The 24,755-nt window shown below is 43.9% G+C and overlaps 1 protein-coding gene across 1 annotated transcript in view; it reads left to right on the top strand.

Moving 5' to 3' along the window:
- Window positions 1-352: 352 nt before the first annotated feature.
- The window catches only part of TRARG1 (trafficking regulator of GLUT4 (SLC2A4) 1), a 96,378-nt gene continuing 71,975 nt past the window's right edge, over window positions 353-24,755 (top strand). The window contains exon 1 of the mRNA XM_073667979.1: window positions 353-1,063. Coding sequence (XP_073524080.1) covers window positions 662-1,063 — 402 coding nt within the window. The 5' untranslated portion in view covers window positions 353-661. The remainder of the gene's footprint in view (window positions 1,064-24,755) is intronic.

Here is a 24,755-nt window from a genome sequence, read left to right as displayed (position 1 = left end):
GAAATGCGAGAAAAGATCATAGAAGTTAACACAAATCTGGACTGCAGTTAAAAAGATATTACCGTGTCTTGAATATATCAACCAAACCGCTGGGATTTTTTTAAGTTTTTTTTCATCTGCTAATAAAAAAAAAATAATGTAGCATAATGTAAATGTGAAAGCCCAGGAAAGGATACGGAGATTGCAAGAGGTTCTGAATATCCGAATAACATCAGTTAAAGAATAAAAGCTTTTATGGCTGAAGAGAAGAGCTGAGGAATTCCACTGGTAACACCCAGGAGAATCCAGTGATGCTGTTCACTGTGAAAACTGCAATAATCTGCTTGTGTCATCAGCCCAGCAGCTGAGTTGGTTCGTCCTGAGAGGACGATTCCACTTGAGAAGCCTTTAGCAGAGGCTGGGGCAGGGCAGCAGCAGTCTGCAGCAAATCTACCAAAGAGCTAGAGCTTCACATAGGATCCTACACCACCCAACTCTCCATTCTGCTCCTCTGTAACCCAGTAAGACCCCTTTCCTCTCCATCTCACACACAAACATTTGCTACTTTGCATTAGCTTCTGTCTTACAGTCTCCATGGGATTTTAGCGGCTCTGAAAGAGAAGTTTTTATCACTTTTGTAAATACTGCAATAGACAGTGTGGTGGAGACGTCTATCACCGTCATGGCCATTAACACAGATGCCCAGTATGAGAAGGCACTGAGTGGATCAGGTAACCCTTTACCTGCAGATGCTCATGAAACTGAGAAACTCCTGACATCTGCCTCTGAGGCAAAAGAAGAGAATGGGATGAAGAAGTCATTCTCAGTTACCATGTCCAGCGAAAAGTCTATAGGAGACCTGGACCAGAATGGCCACAGTCTGCCCTACAAGTCAGTTTCTGCAGGACAACTGGAGTCTGCACCCCTCTCACCCTCCAGAGGCAGCCTTGCCAGGGCATCTTCTACAGCCACCACCACTGCCCAGGAGCAAAATAGGCCCACTGACTATCTGGTCTTGGCCATCTTATCCTGTTTTTGTCCTGTCTGGCCAGTCAACATAGTGGCCTTGGTCTTCTCCATCATGGTGAGTACAGTCCCAACTGCTAGTGGCATGGTGGAGCACTTTGTGCCAGGGTGGAGCACTTTGTGCCAGGGTGCACTGCATGAGCTGCTTTATAGTCTATGTTTTTAGAATTCTGTGTTTGATACAAAACCGAAACATTCTATTAGAAAAAGTAATCACTGCATCTGAATGCATGCAAAGCCCCACCCAACAGTGGAAATGAAACAATGCACACACGGATTTCAACAACAGTATATGATACACATAGAGTATAAGCAACTGCATGATGACATGTGTTACAGCTCTACCCACACCGTTCTCATATATAGCTGTGTTTTCCTGGTATAGGTTGGCTTTGGCAGCATGCCCTCCATGTGCTTCTTACTGTACCATATTACAAATGCCATCTCTGTTAATGGGACATAGCAAGATACTGACTCCTCCCTGCTGCTTCCCGCATCCAATATACTTCTGACCATCTCAGCACTTGGAAATTGAGCCTGTTCTTTTAATCAGACTGAAAAGCAGGGAGGGAGCATGCATGACAAGCAGGGGGGAATTTATGTGTTATCGGTTGCTGATTTTCAGCATTTAACCCTTATGTGGGTCAACTGGGCAAGAACTTCCAATATTGTTTAGTGAAAGGTCAGCATTATCCAGCCACTGTTCATATTGATACTGGAGCCATTGTACTTTCAACTGCTACTCGTTCAGCAATGAACGATTGTATCTGCTGCCTAAAATACACCCCGGGGTATATGGCACACAAAAGACATTGACTTTCCTACTGCATGCTCTTCAGTTCATGAAATGTCCCTTCACAATGCTAAAATATCACAAATATAATATAGACTTAGTGTAACAACTCAGCTGATGGAAAATATTTTAGCTTTCTTTCCCCAATGACCTGATTTTCTGTTACTTGTTAAGAGAGCTGTTCAATTAATAGATTAAGGATTTGCGCAAAATAGTGACTTTAAGTAATTGAGGATCTCAGTAGATTTCAACACAGTCCCTTTAAGTAATCTAAGATCTCAGTAGATTGCAACACAGTTTATGATTGTTGTTGGGATACATTGTAGATTATTAGAATGTATCAAAAATAATAATGTTTTGTAAACAGATGGGAAAATAATTCTTCAGCTCTTATTATGTTCACATCTTGATTTATTGGTGGGTTGTCTTCCAACCTCTAAAGGATTTTATAGAAAAGGTTGAAATTTATTTTATGTAAGAAGAGGGAGGGGGTCACATGGAATCGACTGTTTAACAAATGCAAAGTGTCCGTCCACCGCCTGCATGGGAGGGGCCCTTTAATGTCCTAATAAAACATTGCTATCGATTCCCAGATAGATGTGGATCAATACTCAGCTCTGGGATTTATATCAGACCTGCAGACTTGGTTGACTTCAATTTTTTTTTACTTTCATTCATCTTTAATTCACAGCTAAGTAGAAACAAAAAGATTAAGCTTGGCCAATTCCCTAGCCCTGAAGCTGTTATAGGCATATATCATTTACATGTAGACAGCTACTGCAGTATGGTGTATAATAAATGTGCAGACTGATGACTTCTCTCTCTCTCTGAAACAGGAGAGTGAGTTTATTAGGGAGGAGACTGCCGCATCCCACACACAGATTTATAGTTGATGAGTTTGTATGGAGTCTGTAGAGTAATGATAGGGCATTTCCGATCAGGAACTCTCCGTGGTCCTGCAGTACTTAAAGCGAGGAACAATTCACAATCATGTATTACAGGCATTGCACTATTTGCACTATTACATGACTGCTATCCATAGATCATTTTGGGAGGGTCTTAATGTCACTGATATGTAGGTATTGGCCATCAATTGGGTTGCCATGGATTAGGAACTTTATATAACCTTCATTCTAGTCATTGCAAGGAATAGCGTGCGACATCACCTTACTACATAATTTCTTATTATGATCTTCGCCATAACTCTTACATTTATAACATTTCATGTAAAAAGCTATTTGGAAGTTCATTTGTGGTTCACCGTTCACTTAAAACCCTACAGAGAATTGCACAAATGTTCATTCATTATTAAAATGTTTTAAGAATATTTGATGAAGCGTTGACAGTTTTTACACGCGTTGACCCATGTACATGACAAAGCATTTGGCCATTTCGCTTTTCCTCTTGTACTACATTTATGTTTGCAACTTGAGGGTATTCATGAAGGATTGTAGGATATCTGTTAATACAATGATATTGGAATAGTTTTTAAATTAATAAGTAATAATAATAATAATCTTTATTTTTATATAGCGCTAACATTCCGCAATGCTTTACATACATTATCGTCGCTGTCCCCATTGGGGCTCACAATCTAGATTCCTTATCAGTATGTCTTTGGAGTGTGGGAGGAAACCGGAGAACCCGGAGAAAACCCACGCAAACACGGGGAGAACATACAAACTCCTTGCAGATGTTGTCCTTGGTGGGATTTGAACCCAGGACCCCAGCGCTGCAAGGCTGCAGTGCTAACCACTGAGCCGCCCCCTAAGTAAAAGAATATTTATCGTTTAGTTATATCTGTCAGTTCCGTGGACTTTGAATTGCGCATGTTCATAATCAGGGAAGACCCATTGGTTGGACTCCCAGCGATCACCTGTGCAAAGGTGATAACTAATTGTTGATTCTGGAAAAACAGGTTTAAAGGGGTTGTCCATTATTTGAACAACCCTTTCTCAATCCTCATGTTTCCCCCTTATAAAATAATAACACCTATACTCACCTCTGGTGCAAGTGTTATTTCAGCGGTGTCGGCACCGGCTCTCCCGGGGACCATGTGACATTGTTATGTCATGCGATCCCTGCGGCCAGTCGGCTCTGGCTTCACTCTTCTTCAAGCGAATCACATACATCCGGAGGAAATCAGAGTTGCTGCTCTCTCACTTCCTCCGGATGTAGGTGATTCATCCAAAGGAGAGAGAAGCTAGCACCGATTGGCCGCAGGGATAACATTACATAATAATGTCACGTGATCCCGGGGAGAGCCAATGCTGACACTGCTGTAACGGTGCTGTCACCGGAGGTAAGTATAGGTGTTATTATTTTACAAGGGGAAAACATAGGTAAGTGGTTGCCTGAGTAGTGGACAACCCCTTTAATGAACAACAATAATAGTAATGGTTGGGTCCAAACAAGTAGAACATCGAGCTTTTGCAACTAACGCAATGCAATTTCAAAGGAAATCAGCCAAGGTGTCTACTACATTCATACACAAGGAACATCACTAGTCATCCACAGTCATTAAACAAGCAGAAAGCATGCATTTACATAGTGAAGGCAGACATGAGGTCTTTGACTGCCCCTTAAAAGGGTTGACTGGGCCTTTACAATTGCTAACAGAATATGTAGGATAGTTCATCAAAAATAGATCGGTCTGACACCTGGCACCACTATCAATCAGCTGAAATTTGCTTTGGCAGTTTCGGCATTTAAGCGATGTATGGGGTGAAACATAGCTTAGTGGCCGCTATTAAGTACTGCACTTTTTCTCCCATTCAGTTGGACGGAAAATAAACAGCAGTACGCGGCAGTGGCAGCTAAGCGATGTATACGGCTGCTGGGTTCTGCCCTGTACACTGCTTATACTTGGCTGCTGGTGGGGAAGATTTCAGCTGATTGGTGGGGTTGTCAGGTGTTATACACCCACCGATCTTATATTAATTACCTATCCTATGGATAGGTCAGCAATTGTTAAGTCCTGGACAACCTCTTTAATTAAAGAAGCACTCCTATCCAAATTTTTATCCCCTTAATATATTGCAATGATAATATTATATATACAGCACTATGTACTTACAATTATCCCTTTTGCTTTTCTACCCAGCTAATTCTTCTCTTTTCCATTAGTTCTATGACATCACATGATTAAAAACTGACTAGCTGAAACCTTCTAAGCTCTATGTAGAAACATGAGGTCAATTTTCCCTGTATGATTCATAAGTCACTGCAAAAGTTTCTGGCAGGGGGAAGGAGGGAGAAGCTTGGTCAGGAGTTGAAGATGATAAATGCAGGGACAAGAGACTTCCTGTTTCTACATAGAGCAGAGAAGAGAGAACAATTAGATGGGTAGAAAAGCAAAATGAGCAATTGTAAGTACACAGTGCTATATAATATGATGATTGCAATATATTATTAAAAACTTTGATGGGATTGCTTCTTTAATTAACCGGTTCCCGACCGCCCACTGTAGATAAACGTCGGCGCTTGCCGGGCTCTGTGCAGTGCCGACGTTTAAAAACGGTGGGTGGTCTCGCAGTGCTCAGGACCCCCAGGGTCCTGCAAGCACTGCGATTCCGGTGCAGAGCGTTAGCTCTGACAGGGTACATCATCGGGACCTGATTAGATCAGGTCCCAGTGATGTTAACCCTTTGCTGTCTTCTATATGCTGTGATCTATAGTGATCGCGGCATATAGGAGACAGCAGGAAGAGAGGGGGTCGTCTTACTTACCTCCGAAGACCTCCGTTTCGTTTGAGGACCTGGGGTTGCTATGGCAGCTGGAGGTCACATGACCGCCTCCAGCTCTGCCATATATGGTGTCCTTCCTGTCTGACTTCAGCCTGTATGTAGCTGAAGTCAGACAGGAGACTCTGACTGAAACAGTCAGTGAAGATCTCATATAATGTAATATATGTGTATTACATTACATGAGATCAGTGATCAGAAAAATAAAAATTAATGTCCCATACAGGGACTAAGTAAAAATGTAAAAAAAAGTAAAAAAAAAGTTTTTAAAATATTAAAAAAAAAAATCACAAAATAAATAAAAATAAATAAATAAAATATTAAACCAATAAATCCGTAAATTATTACAAAACCAAAAAAAGAACACATATTTGGTATCGCCGCGTCCGAAACAACCCGAGCTATAAAACTGTCACACTAATTAACTCCTTCTGTGCACACCGTAATAAAAATAAATAAAAAACGGAGCAAAAAAATATGCTTTTTCATCATATCGCCAAACAAAAAGTGGAAAAAAATGCGATCAAAAAGCAGAATAGAAATAAAAATGGTACCACTGAAAACGTCATCTTGTTCCGCAAAAAAAAGCCGCCATACAGCTCCATCAGCCAAAAAATAAAAAGTTATAGCGCTCAGAATAAAGCAATGCAAAAAAAATATTTTTTTTTCTATAAAATTGTTTTATTGCGTAAAAGCGCCAAAACATAAAAAAAATACAGTAAGTGTAGTATCGCTGTAAACGTACTGACCCAAAGAATAACGCTGCCTGATCACTTTTACCACACGCAGAACGGCATAAAAAAAAACTCAAAAAACAATTCCTGAAGTGTTTGTTTTTGTTAACTTTACCTCCCAAAAAACAGAATAGAAAGCGATCAAAAAATGTCACGTGCCGAAAAATGGTTCCAATAAAAATTTCAACTCGTCCTGCAAAAAACAAGCCATCACATGACTCTATCGGCCGAAATATGGAAAAATTATAGCTCTCAAAATATGGTGATGCAAAAACTAGATTTTGCAAAAAAAGCGTATTTTAGTGTGTGACAGCTGTCAGTCATAAAAACCTGATATAAATCTGGTATCTCTGTAATCGCACCGACCCGAAGAATAAAGTAATCTAATCAGTTATATCACACTAGGAACGGCATAAAAAATAAATAAAACAAATATTATTCACCTGCTACTGATTTGTTTATTATGTCTCCCAAAGATCCCAGTAAGGCTCTGCTCACATTTATCCTGTGCTCTGCGCTGAGCACTTACACCAGAGTTTCCGTGTAAATTTCTGAAATACGTGATTCAGCCAGAACCCATGATGGAAGATTCCCTGTAATGAGGCAGATATAGGCCACTGTGGATGCCGTCTAGCCTGGGATCCCACGGTGTCATTTGTTTTAGGCGTGCATAAAAGTGCGGTTGGCCACAGTTTTGTGCACTTCTGAAAAAAAGGACACCACTAAACAGAGGCCAGACGGAGTCCAGAGTAACTCTGCTGCCTCATTACAGTGAATGGATCCTGCAGGGGTTTCATCTGAATTACATCACTTGGAAAATTAGATGGAAACCCCGATGTAAGTGCTCAGCCTAGAGCGCCGGATAAATGTTACGTAAAATGTTCCCAATAAAAGCTTCAACTCAGTCCTCAAAAAAAGCTAGTCCCCACTCAGGTCCATCATCTGTTAAAAATATAAGGGACTTCCAAGTTACTGGTAGCAGAAAGGCTCTGGAAAAGCAAAATGGTCCTTGCCCCCCAAAAGAAATTCAGAAAATTTTGTGCTCCCAAATCCAAATGCCTATTCTACAATAATTTGTTCTCCAATTGTCAAATAGCGCTCCTTCCCCCTCAAATCTCACCGTATGGCTAAGTGGTACGATACAGCCACATATGGGGTATTGACACTTTTAGAAGAAATTGTGTGACACATTTCGGCACCATTTTTACCCATTGCCCTGTGTGAAAATGTAAAATCTGAGGGTAAAACATTTTTTTGTGGTAAAAATATAATTATGCTTTTTTCACTGCCCAATGGTATAAATTTAAAAATTAAAAAATGCTCACTACTTCCCTAGATGAATTCCTTGAGAGGTGTAGTTTACAAAATGGGGTCACTTGTGGGGGTATCTGCTGTTTTGGCATGTCAGCGACTCTTCAAATGTGACATGGTGTCTGCTGCCTATCCCAGCCAACATAGCGCTTCTTTCTCTTCCGAACCCTGCCGTACACCAAAGCAGTGGTTTTCCCCCACATATGGGGTATCGGCGTACTCAGGAGAAATTGTACAACAAATTTCATGGTGCAATTTATCCTGTTACCCTTATGATAATGCAAAATTAGGGAATGAAAAACATTTTTTATGGGAAAAATGTGAAAATTTTATTTTTACGGCTCAATATTATAAACTTCTGTGAAGCAGCTGGGGGTGCAAGGTGCTCACCACACATCTAGATAAGTTCCCTAAGGGGTCTAGTTTCCAAAATGGTGGCACTTGTGGGGGGTTTCCACTGTTTAGGCACATTAGGGGCTCCCCAAATGTGACATGGCGTCCGCTAATTATTCAAACAAATTTTACATTCAAAAAGTCAAATGGCGCTCCTTCCCTTTCAAACCCTGCCATGTGCCCAAACAGTAATTTGCCTCCACATATGGGGTATCAGCGTGTTCAGGAGAAATTGCATAACAAATTTCATGGTGCAATTTATCCTATTACCCTTATGATAATGCAAAATTAAGGGATGAAAAACGGTTTTGTGGGAAAAATGTGAAAATTTTATTTTTACAGCTCAATATTATAAACTTCTGTGAAGCACCTTGGGGTTCAAGGTGCTCACCACACATCTAGATAAGTTCCCTAAGGGGTCTAGTTTCCAAAATGGTGTCACTTGTGGGGGGTTTACACTGTTTAGGCACATCAGGAGCTCTCCAAACGCAACATGGCGTCCGCTAATTATTCAGACAAATTTTACATTCAAAAAGTCTAATGGCGCTCCTTCCCTTCCGAACCCTGCCGTGCGCCCAAACAGTGGTTATCCCTCACATATGGGGTATCAGCACGCTCAAGAGAAATTGCACAAAAAAATTTGGGGTCCATTTTTTCATGTTACCCCTGTGAAAATAAAAAAATTGGGTCTAAAGTAACATTTTTGTGAAAAAAGTTAAATGTTAATTTTTTTCTTCCACATTCCAAAAATTCCTGTGAAGCACCTGAAGGGTTAATAAAGTTCTTGAATGTGGTTTTGAGCACCTTGAGGGGTGCAGTTTTTAGAATGGTGTCACTTTTGGGTATTTTCTGTCATAAAGACCCCTCAAAGTGACTTCAAATATGATGTGGTCCCTAAAAAAATGTTTTTGTAAATTTTGTTGGAAAAATGAGAAATCGCTGGTCAACTTTTAACCCTTCTAGCTCCCTAACAAAAAAAAATTTGGGTTCCAAAATTGTGCTGATGTAAAGTAGACATGTGGGAAATGTTATTTATTAACTATTTTGTGTGACATATCTCTCTGATTTAAGGGCATGAAAATTCAAAGTTTGAAAATTGCAAAATTTTCAAAATTTTCGCCAAATTTCCGATTTTTTCACAAATAAACACAAGTGATATCGAAGAAATTTTACCACTATCATGAAGTACAATATGTCACGAAAAAACAGTCTCCGAATCAGGGGAATACGTTGAAGCGTTCCAGGGTAATTACTTCATAAACTGGCAGTGGTCAGAATTGAAAAAATTGGCCTGGTCACGAAGGCAAAAACAGGCTCTGGCGCGAAGTGGTTAAGACTCTTTTCACATCTCTGGCATTCTTATTCAGAGTTTCATCAAGATTTATATAATTTTGATGCCATTAAAACATAGAGAATTGGTGGAACCCTAATATACTCTATTATATCTATTATATGGCAGCATTGGTCTTTGGGTTCTCTTTAGATCTATCATACAATGGATCTAGCACACTCCTTTTATTTCATTTATGAACGAAAGTCAAAAGGCCATGGTTCATCATTGCCTTTGTGTCTGTTTATTTTGTCTAGTTTTGGGTGTTTTATGCCTTTTTTTGTTTGCACTTAATTCATTATGCTATTTGCGCCTTTCTTTAAGTCTATTTTATATATAATTGCCTGCTTTTCTTTTTCTTCTTTGTAGACAGAGTTTAACAATTCCAAATGTTTTTTTTTTGCCTGATCCATAAATTGTTACTTTTTACAAAGTCACAAAATTTGGAGCAACTTTACTCCAGTTCTTCCCTTGTATGTTTTTAAGTATGTCATAATTTTGGTGCAATTTTAAAGAATTTTGGCACCAAAATAAACGCAAAACAGATCAAGACAGGAAAAAAGAAAATTTTTGACTTTGCAGCAAATTCATGAATCGCGTACACCATTTTGATGAATTGGGTTGAAAAAATGGCAACTAACTAATGCCACAAGAAAATAAAGGAAAGCGATGTGAATAATGAATGATGAAAAAAATGGAAATTATGAATTGGGGCCAAAGTGCTAATATTGAAAAAAAAACTTATAAAACTCCATTTCCCAAAGATCTAATTCTTTCTTTATAACCAATTGTATTGCCTGCAGACAATAAATTATGTGGGGGACTGTACAAAGTAGAAATACAATCACTACTTTGCGGTGAAGATAGGAGCGTTGTCTGCTTTGGGTCATCCCTTTTTGTAAGTAAGTTACCCCTATGATAAATTGAACATGGTGAGCAGCTGCTGGGATAACATCCTGCTATTATCTTCAATCTGAAGGGGAACATGCCAGCAAATGATCATTAGTCTCCTTTGCAGGGGTATAACTATAATAGGTGCAGGGGTTGCAATTGCACCCGGACCCTAGAGACTAGGCAGGACCAAAATGTTTCCTTGGTCCATATAAAAACACTATTACTATTAAAAACCTGCAATAGTTGGGGGCCCAGTTGAAGATTTTGCATTGGGGCCCACAAGCTTAAAGTTACACAACTGCTTCTTTGTTAAGTGTAAGGACCATGTCTACGCATTAGAATACTTTGGCCCAGGATGATAAAGAACTATTTTTCGGCTGTTAAAGAAAATAGAACGATTAGTGCAGTCTTTGATTAAATAAATGTATTTTAAAACACAAATCATGATAAATCTTGGTTCTTTTGCACATTTATTATATATATCTTGCTGAGCCTCATAATAATGCAGAATTTTACAATTTATAAAAGAGGAAATCTACCATCATATTAAATGGATGTACTCATATTTCTGCAGGAGTGCACCAGTCCTCTGCCTTCTTGCTTCCTGCTTAGATTGGTAAACTGCTGATGATTCATGGGTTGAGCTGGTTCCATGGACGAACTGCTGTCTTTAAAGAGGTTGTCCACTACTTTATCATTGATGACCTATCCTTATGATAAGTTATCAATGTATGATAGGTCAGGGTCCAACACCGGGCATCCCCGCCGATCAGCTGTTCTCGGTGGTGGCCGCCAGCCGGAAATGCTCATTTGTGGAGCTGCTCTGCCTTCTGACAGTGGCCGCGGCAGGGTACTGCACATCCACCTCCTATTCAAATCAATAGGAGGCGGATGTGTAGTACCCTGCCGTAGCCACTATCAAAAGACGGAGCAGCTTCACAATTGAGAATTTCCGGTTGGTGGCCACCGACGACACCGAGAACAGCTGACCCGGGTGCCGGACCTCAACCAATCAGACATTGATGACCTATCCTAAGGATAGGTCATCAATGATAAAGTAGTGGACAACCTCTTTAACTATGCGCTCTCCTCTCCAACATCAATTGAATGCCGTAGCACTGAAGCTATCCTGATCCAGCAATATGGACATCTTCAGAGCAGCACTTGCAAGCTGTCTAGTAAAAAGCTTGCAAGCGCACGCTCCTTGTTTAGGAAACCGGCCTCCTCTGAGGTGGCTGATGACCTTGGCAATGAGCTGTAAACTATTAAATTAATAATCCCTTTATTTTTCATATTCTCGAAAACAAATAGGATGTTAACGAAGTCAAATTTTGCTTATTTATTTGTTTTTCTAAGCTCTTTGCAATTTTACCCATTTATGATGACAAGACAAACCCTTTAAACCTTCCAAGGGATGCATACATAAGTGCAAAATGAGTGGGGTTTGTTTTGAAAATTTGTTCTGGTTAATATATTGAGATTATCCCTTTAGTGTAATTGTATGGCATACCTTTGGGGAATTTGTACATGAATAAATGTTCTTGAGGCCCTAATTTGAGAAATATATCCTAATAAACTTGTAAAAGAGTCAGATCATGGCAGTGTACTCCATATCCCTGGAGACCTCGTTTAGCAGCTATGCTAGAATTACATTCTGATTATATTATCCAAGATCTTTACAACAAAAACTCATTGAAATATGTGTGTGTTATGTGATCCTAATGCTGGGTCAGACTAGCATAGACCATAGCTGTGCAGGTTTTATATAAGCATTTAATTTTATGCTAGGAGTATATTTATCATAGCACTGGCAAATGTGGAAAACCAAACAATTTGTAACGTTAGATCAGAGGTCCCCAACCGCCGGTCCGCGGACCAGGACCGGGCCGTTGGGGTTTTTCAGCCGGTCCGCGGGGAGAGGGGGCCCCTCCAGCCTCCAGCAGGGCCGCCATCAGGGCATGACTGCCCTGACTCCAGTATGGGGCCCGGCCGGTAGGAGCCCCCCTCTTGTGCGTCTCTCTCCTCATGGGGCCCCCGGCCGCATGGTAAGCGCCGGGTCCGGGACATGTTAGCGCTGCGCTGCTGCGGCAGCACCTTCATGATTCCCCTGACTTCCGGTCATGTGACGGCGCCGTCACATGGCCGGAAGTCAGGAGAACCTGGTGTCAGCGATTTGGACGAGCGCCAGGATTCTGCAGGGATCGCATGGGGGTAAGTATAACAAGTTTTATTTTTTTTTAAATACAATTAACTAGGAGTGGGGGGAATGGGAGATGCACATGGGGGGAGGGGAGAGATGAGAGATGCACATGGGGGAGGGGAGAGATGAGAGATCCACATGGGGGGAGGGGAGAGATGAGAGATGCACATGGGGGAGGGGAGAGATGAGAGATCCACATGGGGGGGAGGGGAGAGATGAGAGATGCACATGGGGGAGGGGAGAGATGAGAGATCCACATGGGGGGAGGGGAGAGATGAGAGATGCACATGGGGGGAGGGGAGAGATGAGAGATGCACATGGGGGGAGGGGAGAGATGAGAGATGCACATGGGAGGGAGGGGAGAGATGAGAGATGCACGGGGGGGTGAGAGATGCACGGGGGGGTGAGAGATGCACGGGGGGGATGAGAGATGCACGGGGGGTGGATGAGAGATGCACGGGGGGGTGAGAGATGCACGGGGGGGATGAGAGATGCACGGAGGGGATGAGAGATGCACGGAGGGGATGAGAGATGCACGGGGGGTGGATGAGAGATGCACGGGGGGGTGAGAGATGCACGGGGGGATGAGAGATGCACGGAGGGGTGAGAGATGCACCGAGGGGTGGATGAGAGATGCACCGAGGGGTGGATGAGAGATGCACGGAGGGGGATGAGAGATGCACGGAGGGGGATGAGAGATGCACGGGGGGTGGATGAGAGATGCACGGAGGGTGGATGAGAGATGCACGGAGGGTGGATGAGAGATGCACGGGGGGGATGAGAGATGCACGGGGGGTGGATGAGAGATGCACGGAGGGGGATGAGAGATGCACGGGGGTGAGCTGCACATGGGGGGGTGAGAGATGCACATGGGGGGGTTATGTTTACATAACTTTGTTGCCTTATGAAGGGCGGGGGGGGCCCCCAAAAATTTCTTGCACAGGGGCCCACTACAGTCTGTGTCCGCCCCTGGGATGAAGTAAATGCAGCTGAACAGCAGCTGTCAGGACAGCTGCCCTGTCCTGCTGCAGGGCGTGATGGGGCCTCAGTGATGCGGCTCCTGGCACAGCACATTATGTGGGGCTCCTGGCATAGCTCCTGGCGGGGACCTGGTCTACACTATATGATAAGTATGCACTAAACTCCAAATCCCTCCATTACCCCGCCCCCATATGACCAAAGCCCCGCCCACCCCACCCCCTCCTTGCTGGGCCATGGAAAAATGATCTTGCTTCAAGCCGGTCCCTGGTGCAAAAAAGGTTGGGGACCACTGCGTTAGATCATGCAGAGATGTAAAACACAGAGTCCCTCTGAAATATATAACATTTTAAAAGTTTTATTCAGGGAAAAATATACCTAAATCAGCTGTAAATAGTGAGCTGCATAACTTACTAATACAGTTATATTAGACCATGGTCTCGATCCTCTGGTCACCGCTGCAGCAGCTTTTTGTTTCAAATCCTAAGCCGGCCCACTTCTCGGCCACAACAGATAAGGGGGCTGGCTTAGCAATACAGATAAATAACCGAACCCCTTCACATACTGCTATGGTCACCTGCCGAGATAGGAAACACTCAGTGTACCCTGTTTTAGCTCAGCTTACTTGGCCTTTTAATGCCTCCTCTAGACTTAGGCTTCGTTCACATGTCCAGTAATCGCCTGTTAGAACGGATCCAGTAGCGATCCTTTGGCAAAAAAGATGTGTAGGCATAACATTTTTGTCCGTTTTTAAAAAACTGTTTTCAGTTGAATCCGTTTTTTTTTAACATTGAAGTTTATGGAAAATGGATCCGTTAAATAGCTATCCGTTTTTCCTTCATATGAAAAGGATCCGTGTTTTGCTTACTGGATCCGTTTCATATAAAAGAAAACGGATGGCTATTTAATGGATCCGTATTCCATAGGCTTCATTGTTAAAAAAACAGATCTAGCTGAAATCAGTTTTTTAAAAACAGACAAAAAAGTTATGTTAGCATAACTTTTTTGTCAACGGATTGCTTCTCGATCCATTCTAACGGATGATTACTGGATATGTGAACATAGCCTTACTTTTAATGATCTAAAGGTGAAGAGAAATGCTTAAGTGAGTCTGATTCATGTCTCTGATCGGCCAAGATGAAAGTTAACTCTCCACCAACAAACTGCTGTGCAGTAACCATCTTAAAGGGAATCTGACAACAGCTTTTTTTCAATGTAATCTGAGAACAATATGATGTAGGGGCAGAAAACGTGATACCAGCGATGTATCTCTTACTGGGCTGCTTGCTGCAGTTTTGATAGAATACTCATTTTCTCGCTTGTAGATGGAGCAGTGGTCAGAATGCTGCGCTCTGTATAACCCCGACCACACCACTGATTGGCAGCTTCCTGTGTACACTGTGCATTGTTAGCAAGCTGCCTATCAGTGTTGGCGGTGGGGTTACACAGAGTAGCTGGACTGGCCAGCATGAGACAAATAGTCCTGCACTGATAATCTCCTGTTAATAACACTAATTGTATTCAAATTTAGCACACTGTCTAATAAGTGACACATCGCGTGGATCAGGCTCTCTGTCCCTACATCATGCCCCTCTCAGATTAAATAGAAAAACCTGTTTTCATATCCCCTTTAAAGATGTGTCCAAATTTATAGGTGTTTTTTTGGAACTGTCCAAAAATATTCACATCTTGAATTGTGATTCCACTTCTTTCACCTTTAGTCTTTTATAACCAGAGTAACTGCTGCTCTTTCACCTTACTTCATTACAAATTGAAGATTAAAGTCAGCTCGCTCAGATCAATTCTGTGAAACCTCTTTGAAAAGAGCACAATAAAATTGAATGAAAAATGGTCTTTTTGAGGGAAGGTCATCTTAAAAGACCTAAAGGGAATTGAAAGTCCTGTCTAGATAGTGGCTACTCATCTGTTTGCAGAGGTTTTTTTTTTTTTTTTACTCCATATTAAGTGAGTAAATTATATATGTAGGATATGGGGATTTTACTTACAAAACTGACTTAAAGGGGTTGTCTGGTTTATCTTTCTATTAATACATTTTGGGGGCATAATTTTGGGGTATATGAGTATTATAGGTTCAGTTCCGATCTCCTTTGTAAAATACCATCTACTTGTTAGTGCAGGCTTATTCATGGGCTGCATAATGCTCTTGTTCAACATGGCCTCCGATGGCGGGGAACGTGATCAGACCGGAACATCAGTCTACTTCGGTTGAAAAACACCGCCCATGGGAAAGAAGTGTTTCAATTGGAGGAGGTTGATGAATCTGTCTGAGCACGTGCCCCTCTACTATCAGACATGTTGAATAAAGGCACCTAGCATTGAACCAATAAAGTTGCCCTTCCAAGTGGGCACCGATTCACAAGGGTGGAGATTGTCACTGAACTTGTAATACTTATACATTGCCAGAAAATCATGCGCCAAACATATTTGTTAAAACAAAGATAACGTGGACAACCTATTCAAGGGGTCAAAAATGCACAACACATTTGATAGCAAATATAACATTTTTAATTGACTACAATGCTTATAAAACATCACTATCGGTGCAGGTTTCACTTTTATATCCTCTACTTTATGAAACACCATAAAACTCCCGTAGACAGAAAGTAGCGGCTACGTGTGAAGCCAAGAAGTAGATGAGATTACTTGCTGAATCCAGTTTGTGTTCTTTGCAAATTAATGCAGTAGAAAACTGCTGGTGTATTGGCAGCGTTTCCTGTGTCTGCAAGTAACTGGCAAAAGTATGCCGAGATTTACAAGTCAGCTCATTTGTGAGCGCCACAACTAATTGTTATTTTATTCATGGCGAGGACTCTGTCGTTTGTTGGAATGATTACTTTGATTTAGCTGAGGTTTCATATTTATAATAAATCATGAGAGCCTTTTAAAAAAACATCCTAATATTTTGTAAATGTATAAAATGGAAAGAGATGCGAAAAAAGTGGATCTTCACCACTAGTGATGATGGTTCATACTATTTTACCCCCTATAAAAAGAAGACAATCGCAGACCAATAACATTTTTGAGGATCATTCACACATCAGTTTTACTCATACAGGTGCCCTCCGTTTTATTCCATGGGGCTGTTTACATGTCCGATTTTTTTCCTCCAAATAGTCCGCGGAAAATATTGGAGACATGTCTGATTTTGATCCGAAATTGGCAATGCAAGTCTATGCATACGTGAAAAAATCGGACCTCACTCGAATGACATCCAAGTGTGGTCCGATTTTCGCGAATTGTCAGTATGGAGAAGGTGGAGAAACTTTTTTTCTCTCCACTTTCGAGAAAAACTGATGACACTCAGACACTCGGCCTTGACAGTTCAACTTCAGGGCTCATTCAGAAGCTAGTATTTTCCACATACCAGAAAAAATGGACCGATTTTTTGATCAGAGTGAGGTCCGAGTGTCATCAGTTTTTCTCATACGTGAAAAAAAAAAGTTTCTTCACCTTCTCCTATGTGACAGTCCGTGAAAATCAGACCACGCTCAGATGGCATCCGAGTGCAGTCCGTTTTTTTTCATTGACTCATAGACTTGTATTGCTGATTTTGATCCAACCCTGGGATAAAAATCAAACCCATTTCCATTTTTTAAAACGGACCACTTAGTCAAAGGTACGAGTGCTTACCGTGAAAACCACTGATAGCACTTGTACGAGAAAAACTGATGTCTGAATGAGCCCTAAGTGAATATAACTACAGATAAAGTGGTATACAATGTGTTTTGGTCACTATCACTTTAGTTCCAATAATGATTTTATTGAACAGAAGATAAAAGACAATTTTACAATGAATAAAAGGATTATTAGCACATGCATGGGGCCGTTGCTCAGTAAACCAGGACAAAAACAGGGAGAGAGAGAAGGGAGGTACAGAACAGCGGTCTGACAAAGTATACTGCATATATGATTGAAGATATAGTACTAAATATTAGTGAATGTTGAGTCACAAGAGTAAGAACCGGATGCTGTTTAAAAGCTAAATCGCAGATAATAAACACAGGACAAGGTTGTACACAAGATATCACCTCAGTGCCACCATCTTTCAGATGATCCATCTCCCATTGCTAATGGATCTCAACCTAACACCATGGGGAGGAGGATTAAAGCGCACCTGTCAGCAGGATTGTGCTCAGTAAACTACATATACTGTCAGGTGGGCGACATTACACTGATTAAAATAATACCTTGGCTGATGAAAGCCGCCCTGTGGTTGTTGCGTAACCTTTACTTTCAGTATGGCGATAATAAGATGCTCGTGCTTCAGGAAGGAACTGTAGGGGGCGCTCTATCTGATTCTCAGCTTACATATTCATCTGTATTCTCTTACGACAGCTCACTGATTGTTCACTGACCTGCCTCCTATTTTACATAACCCCACACTACTAGATGCATTATGTTAAATAGGAGGCAGGTCAGTGAATGCGCAGTGATCTGTCATAAGAGCATACAGATGAATATGTAAGCAGAGCACCAGATAGAGCCCACCCCACATTCCCACCCCAGAGCACGGGCATATCATTATCTCCAAACTGAAAGTAAAGACAACACAACAACATTTTTTTAATCCGAGTAATGTAGCCCACCTGACAGTGTATGTAGTTTACTGAGCACAATCCTGTTGACAGGTGCGCTTTAAGCTGTGAGTGCAAGAAGGATATCACACCTCAGCCAAAAGTGCAGTTCTTTCAACCCTCCTGGCAATGGCTGTAGAAGGATTGGTAGGAAGTGAATTAAAGGGAATCTGTCGCCACTTTGAAGTTATCAGACCTCTACTATGGCCATACAGGGTATAGAAAAGTAAATCTATACATATCTGTATGGCCCATAGTAGAGGTTTGATTGCAGAGAAATGTAGTTTTATCTTCTTGGTTTTTCACGGGATTGCTATGGGCCATACAGGTATGTGTAGATTTACTTTTCTATACCCTGTGTGCCCATAGTAGAGGTCTGATAACTCCAAAGTGGTGAAAGATTCCCTTTAATACAGTGGTTTATTTGGTTAAAATGGAAAGTTTTGGATGGAGGGATGGAACTGTATATGAACTCAGAAATCATAAAAGCCTGTTTCCAGACTTCAGGGGTCTTAGGTTTGTGAGTCCCCTGTGCTTCCACCGGAGATATTCAGTTGTGTTGTGTCTTGACCTGTGGAAACATAGGGTTATTAAAGAAAGATAGGAGTAGTGAGGGGTGGGTTTGTAACTTAAATTGGAAATGCATTTGTCTCCACAAGTTGAGGAATGTGAGGAGAAAGGAGCTATGGTTGCAATCCCCTCAGCAAGAGGGCCAGTAGTCCACATGAATCCTTGCGGGGTGTATGGGGAGGATAAGGCACAAGCTAGATGTATCCATCTACAGTTGCTATTGTGTGTGGGGACATTTGAGAGTTGTGTAATTTGCACTGCTTTGCAATACAGAGAAATTTAGCGAGAGACATACTTCCTATATAACTGTGTCTATTCATGGTTGGAGTGCTTGCCTTGGTAGACAAATCTCAGAAAAAAATCATATTAATTTGTGCAACCACCCTAGCCGAGATTAAGATGGGGAGGGAACAAAAGAGATAGAGAAATTTAGGAAGGAAAACCATTTATATCACATGAACTCGACCTAGCCAAGAATGTGAAGAGGTAGAACATCAAGACAGATCCTCCATAATTTTCCCAATAAGCAGCGAATAGTTCAATTTAAGCAGAGTTTTTATTGGTTGTCATGCTGATGCCTAAGTACGGTATGTAAGATAACGGTCTCTCTTTTGGAATCCAAGTTGAGAAATAATACCATTTTCTTGGAAGGCAGTGTGTTAAGAGCTTCTGTTTTCTCAGCATTTATCTTGAGGCTAGATAATCCGTTCAAGCCAGCTCAGAAGGTCAAATAAGTTATAAAGTGTAGTGTGTAGATGAGTAATGGTCATTAATAAATCATCTGTGAAAAGACTGGCCTTGTATTGTGCAGAATGAAGGTAGAAGGCAACGATATCTGGGTGTGCTGTGCCCTCATGGCCACTGCCAAGGGCTTGATCACTAGAGAACATAGTGATGGACACAGCAGGCTTCCTTGGTGACTTCCTTTTGCTATATGGAGACAGGGGGCTGTAGTAGGGAGCTTGTAATAATGGAGGGGGAGAATCCAAATTTGTGACTCTAATTATTACACTGGGCACTCTTTCCACCGAAAGACACCAGTGAGATCGGAGCAAGGCAAAGTTCAATAAAGTAGTCCAACACGCTTAACAGTAAAAAGAGACAAAACACAACTTTACAGCATCAACTATCTTTAGAGCAGAATCCACATCATCCGAAATCCTCCCACTTCGTCTCACTTTTGGTATTGTTGTATTCATAGAATTATATGGCTATCAGTCTTGCTAAGACCAGTAGTACCACATGTGAACACCACCAATGATACTGTCTCAAGTTTCCCTTAAAAATAAACCATAGAGCAGCACTGCTGAACAATTAGCTTTCAACAGTTTTTTTTTTGTTATTGTACTCACAAGAATGAATTAAAAACACAAAAAATATATCAAACTTCGATGCTACAGCTTCTACATGACCCTGGGTTTGGCTTCTTCTTGGGGAAACCTCAGGAAGAAGCCAATAAGTGAAACCTAGGGCCAGGAAGAAGCTGGTGTGTTGGATATATTTGTTTTTAAATAATTTATTCTTCTATTATTTTTGTGAGCATTATAAATAACACCAATTGGAAGCTAATTGTCCAGCTATGCTGCTCTATGACTGGTTGTTCTTTAAGGGAAACTTGTGACAGTATTGTTGGTGGTGATTGCTTGGGGAACTACTAGTCTCAGCAGGACTGATAGCGACATCATTGGATAAATACACTGATACTGACAAAGATGGAAGGTTTTGAATAATGTGGATTCTGCTCTAAAGATCGTTGATGCTGTAAAGTTGTATTTTATGCTTTTCTGTGAAGCATGTTGGACTGCTTTATTGAATGTTATTGAGCTTTGTTCTGGTGCTCCATAGACTTACATTCTAAGGCTAAGTGCACACGATGCGTATTTGAAGCGGAAATTTCCGCTTCATTTCCGCATGTCCTTTTTCCTGGAAAACGCATGCGGAATTTGTCATGCGTTTTTCGCGCGTAATTCGCGCGTTTTGCACATGCGGAATTGCCTTGCGTTTTCTACTGCATTGTAGATGGCAATTCCGCATGCGTAAACGCACAAAGAATTGACATGCTGCGGAATTTTCCGCACAACAAAACGCTGCGGAAAATTCCGCAGCGTGGGCATTACAATTGCGGAATGCCATAGGGGACTGTGGCACCCCAGGGGTCTGGTTTCCACAGTAATGTAATGTTATGTCTGAGAGCAGGTGGGAGGTCCTTTGGTCAGGGATCCTGTGCATGCCACACCTCCTGCCCAGTCTTGGGAGGGGAAGAACTTCCCCTATATAAACCCGGGGCTGAAGCAGGGTTAGCAGTCAAGGAGAGTAGAGACAAGAAACAGCAGAAGCAATACTACTACGAGTCAGGGGCTGGCAGCTGCAGAGCTCGCCCTGACTGAGAAGCTTTCTTACCGGACCCGGCGTCCGAGGCTGTGGGGACTAACTCTTACCCAGCAGCAGAAGCCGACCGGCAGGGGATTTCAGGTCCTCAGGCCCAGAAACCCGAAGGCACGGTCACACGCGTGGGACCAGCACCGCCATCGTGGAGCGGAAGCCATTAGAAGGCCCCGAGTCACCGGCCATACGGGTGAGCACCACACGGTACACTCAGGGACGTGGGCTACTTATATCCGCTTCTAGCAAGGTAGCCAGAAGAGTACAGTCAGTTTGGGAGGCCTACAACTCCGCCCGGCCAGGGGAGATCCCATCTGCTCAAGGACTGACCAGGCCCCGTTCACTAGCAAGTACTCCGGGAGGGTCTATCGTTGTTACCAGTAAAGACCCTGAATTACACCGCACCGTCTCTGAGTGGTTCCTGCTACCCCCATCATCCACATCTGCTGCCCTGAGGCCATACCCCTCCCGTTGGGGGTTATACCATCTACGCTGCACCATCCATCCACCGGCCTCAGCGGACTGTCCTGCAGCGGCAGCTCCATAGCTGCATTCAACGGGTGGCGTAGTCGTCCTGCATCTACCGCTGTTACATCGCCGCTCAGTTTGACTCCCTGGGCACGGACCGGGTCACCGCCACGAGACTACAACCCTCAAGAGATCCGGCTCCGGGTAAGCTCCCGCGTGCGCAACGCAGCGCGACACAGGCCCAGGGGCGCGTCAACTTTGGCGTAGTCGGCAGGATTTCGTGCCCGCAACCACCGGGTACTGCGTGCCTGAAAAAGAGACTTTTCAAACTTACCTGTGGTGAAGATTCCCGCCATCCGGCGCCATCTTCAGCCTTCTTCCCGCCATCGGTGAAGTTTCCCGCCATCCGGCGCCATCTTCTGCCTTCTTCCCGCCATTCGTGGAGTTTTCCCGCCATTGGACGCCATCTTGAGGACGCCGCGCGGGAAGAAGAGGGGCGTGGACTCCGAAAGCGCGCGAGAACTGAAGCCCCGCCTCACGTCCGGACGTTGCGTAAGGTCCTGGAAGGAGCCCAGCAGACGCCGACGTCACAGGAGCGCGACGGAAGGTCCTCAACCCTGACGATCCACTGCGGAGCCGCGGCCTACGGAAGAGGATCATCGCAAGGTAGGCCACGGTCCACTAGGGGGGAGGAAGATGTCGGATACGGAGGAGAGCTTCACTGTCTCAACCCCCGCCAGCGCTACCGCTGCTGCAGTTATGCCCTTCACCATGCCCTATATCCCGGGAGCAGCTTGGCTACCCCAGTACTCAGGGGAGTCACATACCCTGCATGACTTTAGAGAAAAGCTGGATAGCCTCTTCCAGGTGTACCCCCTCACAGAAGAGCAAAAAGTGAGCATCCTGGTGGCCCAACTAACAGGGGCAGCCAAAAGGGAAGTAAAATCCTGGCCACCTGGGAGGAAGACTGTCGCAGGGATACTAACCCGGCTGAAGGACACCTTTGATACCCGCACCTCAGCCGAGATTAAGCTTAGATTCTACGGGTGCAAGCAGCGAGCGCATGAGAGTATAAGGGACTATGCACTAAACCTACAAGAGGCCCTGAGGGCCATTAAGCAGACCGACCCTGATGGAGTGGGAAACGAGGACAGGCTGTTGACCGAACAGTTTATAGAGGGACTGTATTGTAATACCCATCGAACCCAGTTGCGGGCAATGGCCTTACAGGATCCCCATCTGGGCTTTGCACAGTTCAAGGACAGAGCCATCCGGGTGCTGCGAGAACCGGCACCGGGTGGCGTTGTGACCCACAAGCGCCCTGCTATCACTTACCACCAGGAGGCGGCGCCCTTGTCGGCAGGGCCTGTGGGAGCTGATGCGCAGGCTTTGGACAATGACCCGGCTCCAGACCTACACCATCAGGTCCAAGAGCTAGCTAAGAGCGTTGCTGCGCTAACCCGAACTGTGCAGTCTTTACAGGCTTCCACCCCAGGGAAGATCCAGCTGGCATCCGGACCGGAGGACATCCCGTGGCGTCGACCAAGGAGGACCCCACCGGCCAGAGGAAGACGCAGTGACCGATACAGCGAGGACGGACGACCCATCTGCCGCCGCTGCAATCAACCTGGACATATGGCAAGGTACTGTTCTTTAAACGGGCACAACCTGGGGTAGAGGGTCAACCCCCAGGAAAAAGATCACCAGGCCCATCGAACTGGCGCGACAGATATGTGGGAGGACGTCCAGTTTTGCCTGTGGTACTGGATGGCATTCCCATGAGTGCCCTACTGGACACCGGGTCACAGGTCACCACCATCCCGTACGTGCTCTTTAAGCAGTACTGGAATGACTCGGATATTACCCGCTACCCTGACGACGACTTGAGTATCATCGCCAGCAATGGCCAGCCCGTGCCACAGATCGGATTTAAAGAGGTGACCATCAAAATCGGTAGAGTCGAACTGGCAGCACAGGGACTGATCATTGTAGATATTGACAAACATGAGAGTCACCCAAAAATAACTCTAGGAACTAATGTAATTGAAAATTGTCTTGCAGAGGTGATTTTCCTTTTACAGCAGGTTGCCAAGAACGCCAGCTCCGGCGAGCAGCGGGTGCTCCAGAAAGAGATCCGGGCACTGATGCGACGGCAACAGGTGGAACTCTCCGGCGGTGAGATTGGTAGCGTAAGAATGTGTGACCCTTTTCCTATTGCCATGCCCCCAAAAAGTGAAATGATGATTTGGTGCCGGGCAGCTATTGGTCTGAGAGGTAGAGATTACCAGGCAATGGTAGAACCAGTTTACTCGGACAGTAGGCCCACCATTTTGACAGCACGGGGGGTGGTTGATGTACGCCATGGGAGGGTGCCCGTTCGCATAATAAATATCGGGGAGAGGGAAGTGTACCTGCCCCGGTATGCCACGCTAGCCAAATTATATACCATTAACCAAAATTCTATACAATCTGTGGAACCCTTGCCTCCATCTCACCCGGAGGAAGGTAACGGCTCTAAGAAAAACATGGAGGACTGGTGTCAGCAACTACATCTGGGTACTGACTCCACTCCCGCACACCAGAAACAAGGAGTCTATCGGGTGGTTCAGGAGTACGAGAGAGTGTTCAGTAAACACCCGTTAGACTTCGGGCGAGTCAAGGGGGTAGAACACCACATCCCCACGGGAGACCATCCTCCTATAAAAGAGAGGTATCGACCCGTACCCCCTGCCCACTACCAACACGCCAAGGGGATGCTTAGAGACATGAAGGAGGCTGGGGTGATCAGGGATAGCTGTAGCCCCTGGGCAGCTCCACTAGTCTTAGTCCGAAAGAAAGACAACACCATGAGGATGTGTGTAGATTACCGGAAAATCAATCGTATCACACACAAGGATGCGTACCCCTTACCAAGGATAGAGGAGTCATTGGCTGCTTTAAGATCTGCTAACTTCTTCTCTACCTTGGATCTCACTAGCGGGTACTGGCAGGTTCCTGTAGCAGAGGCGGACCGGGAGAAGACCGCATTCACCACCCCGATGGGACTTAGCGAGTTCACCTGCATGCCGTTCGGACTCTGCAACGCACCGGGAACCTTCCAACGACTAATGGAGTGTTGTCTGGGCCACAGAAACTTCGAGACGGTCCTGTTGTACCTGGACGATGTCATCGTATATTCCAAGACGTATGAGGACCACCTGAAACACCTGGCGGAAGTGTTCGAAGCTCTGGCAAGTTACGGCCTAAAGGTGAAACCCTCCAAGTGTCACCTCCTGAAACCAAAGGTGCAGTACCTGGGACACGTGGTGAGCGCTGACGGAGTGGCTCCCGACCCTGATAAGATCACCGCAATTAAGGAA

Source organism: Phyllobates terribilis, unplaced genomic scaffold (assembly GCF_046119375.1).
Source record: "Phyllobates terribilis strain yellow unplaced genomic scaffold, ASM4611937v1 Scaffold_2__4_contigs__length_985480577, whole genome shotgun sequence".
Taxonomy (NCBI): domain Eukaryota; kingdom Metazoa; phylum Chordata; class Amphibia; order Anura; family Dendrobatidae; genus Phyllobates; species Phyllobates terribilis.
The sequence above is the reverse complement of the archived record's forward strand: the minus strand, read 5'-3'. Positions and strand labels throughout refer to the sequence as shown.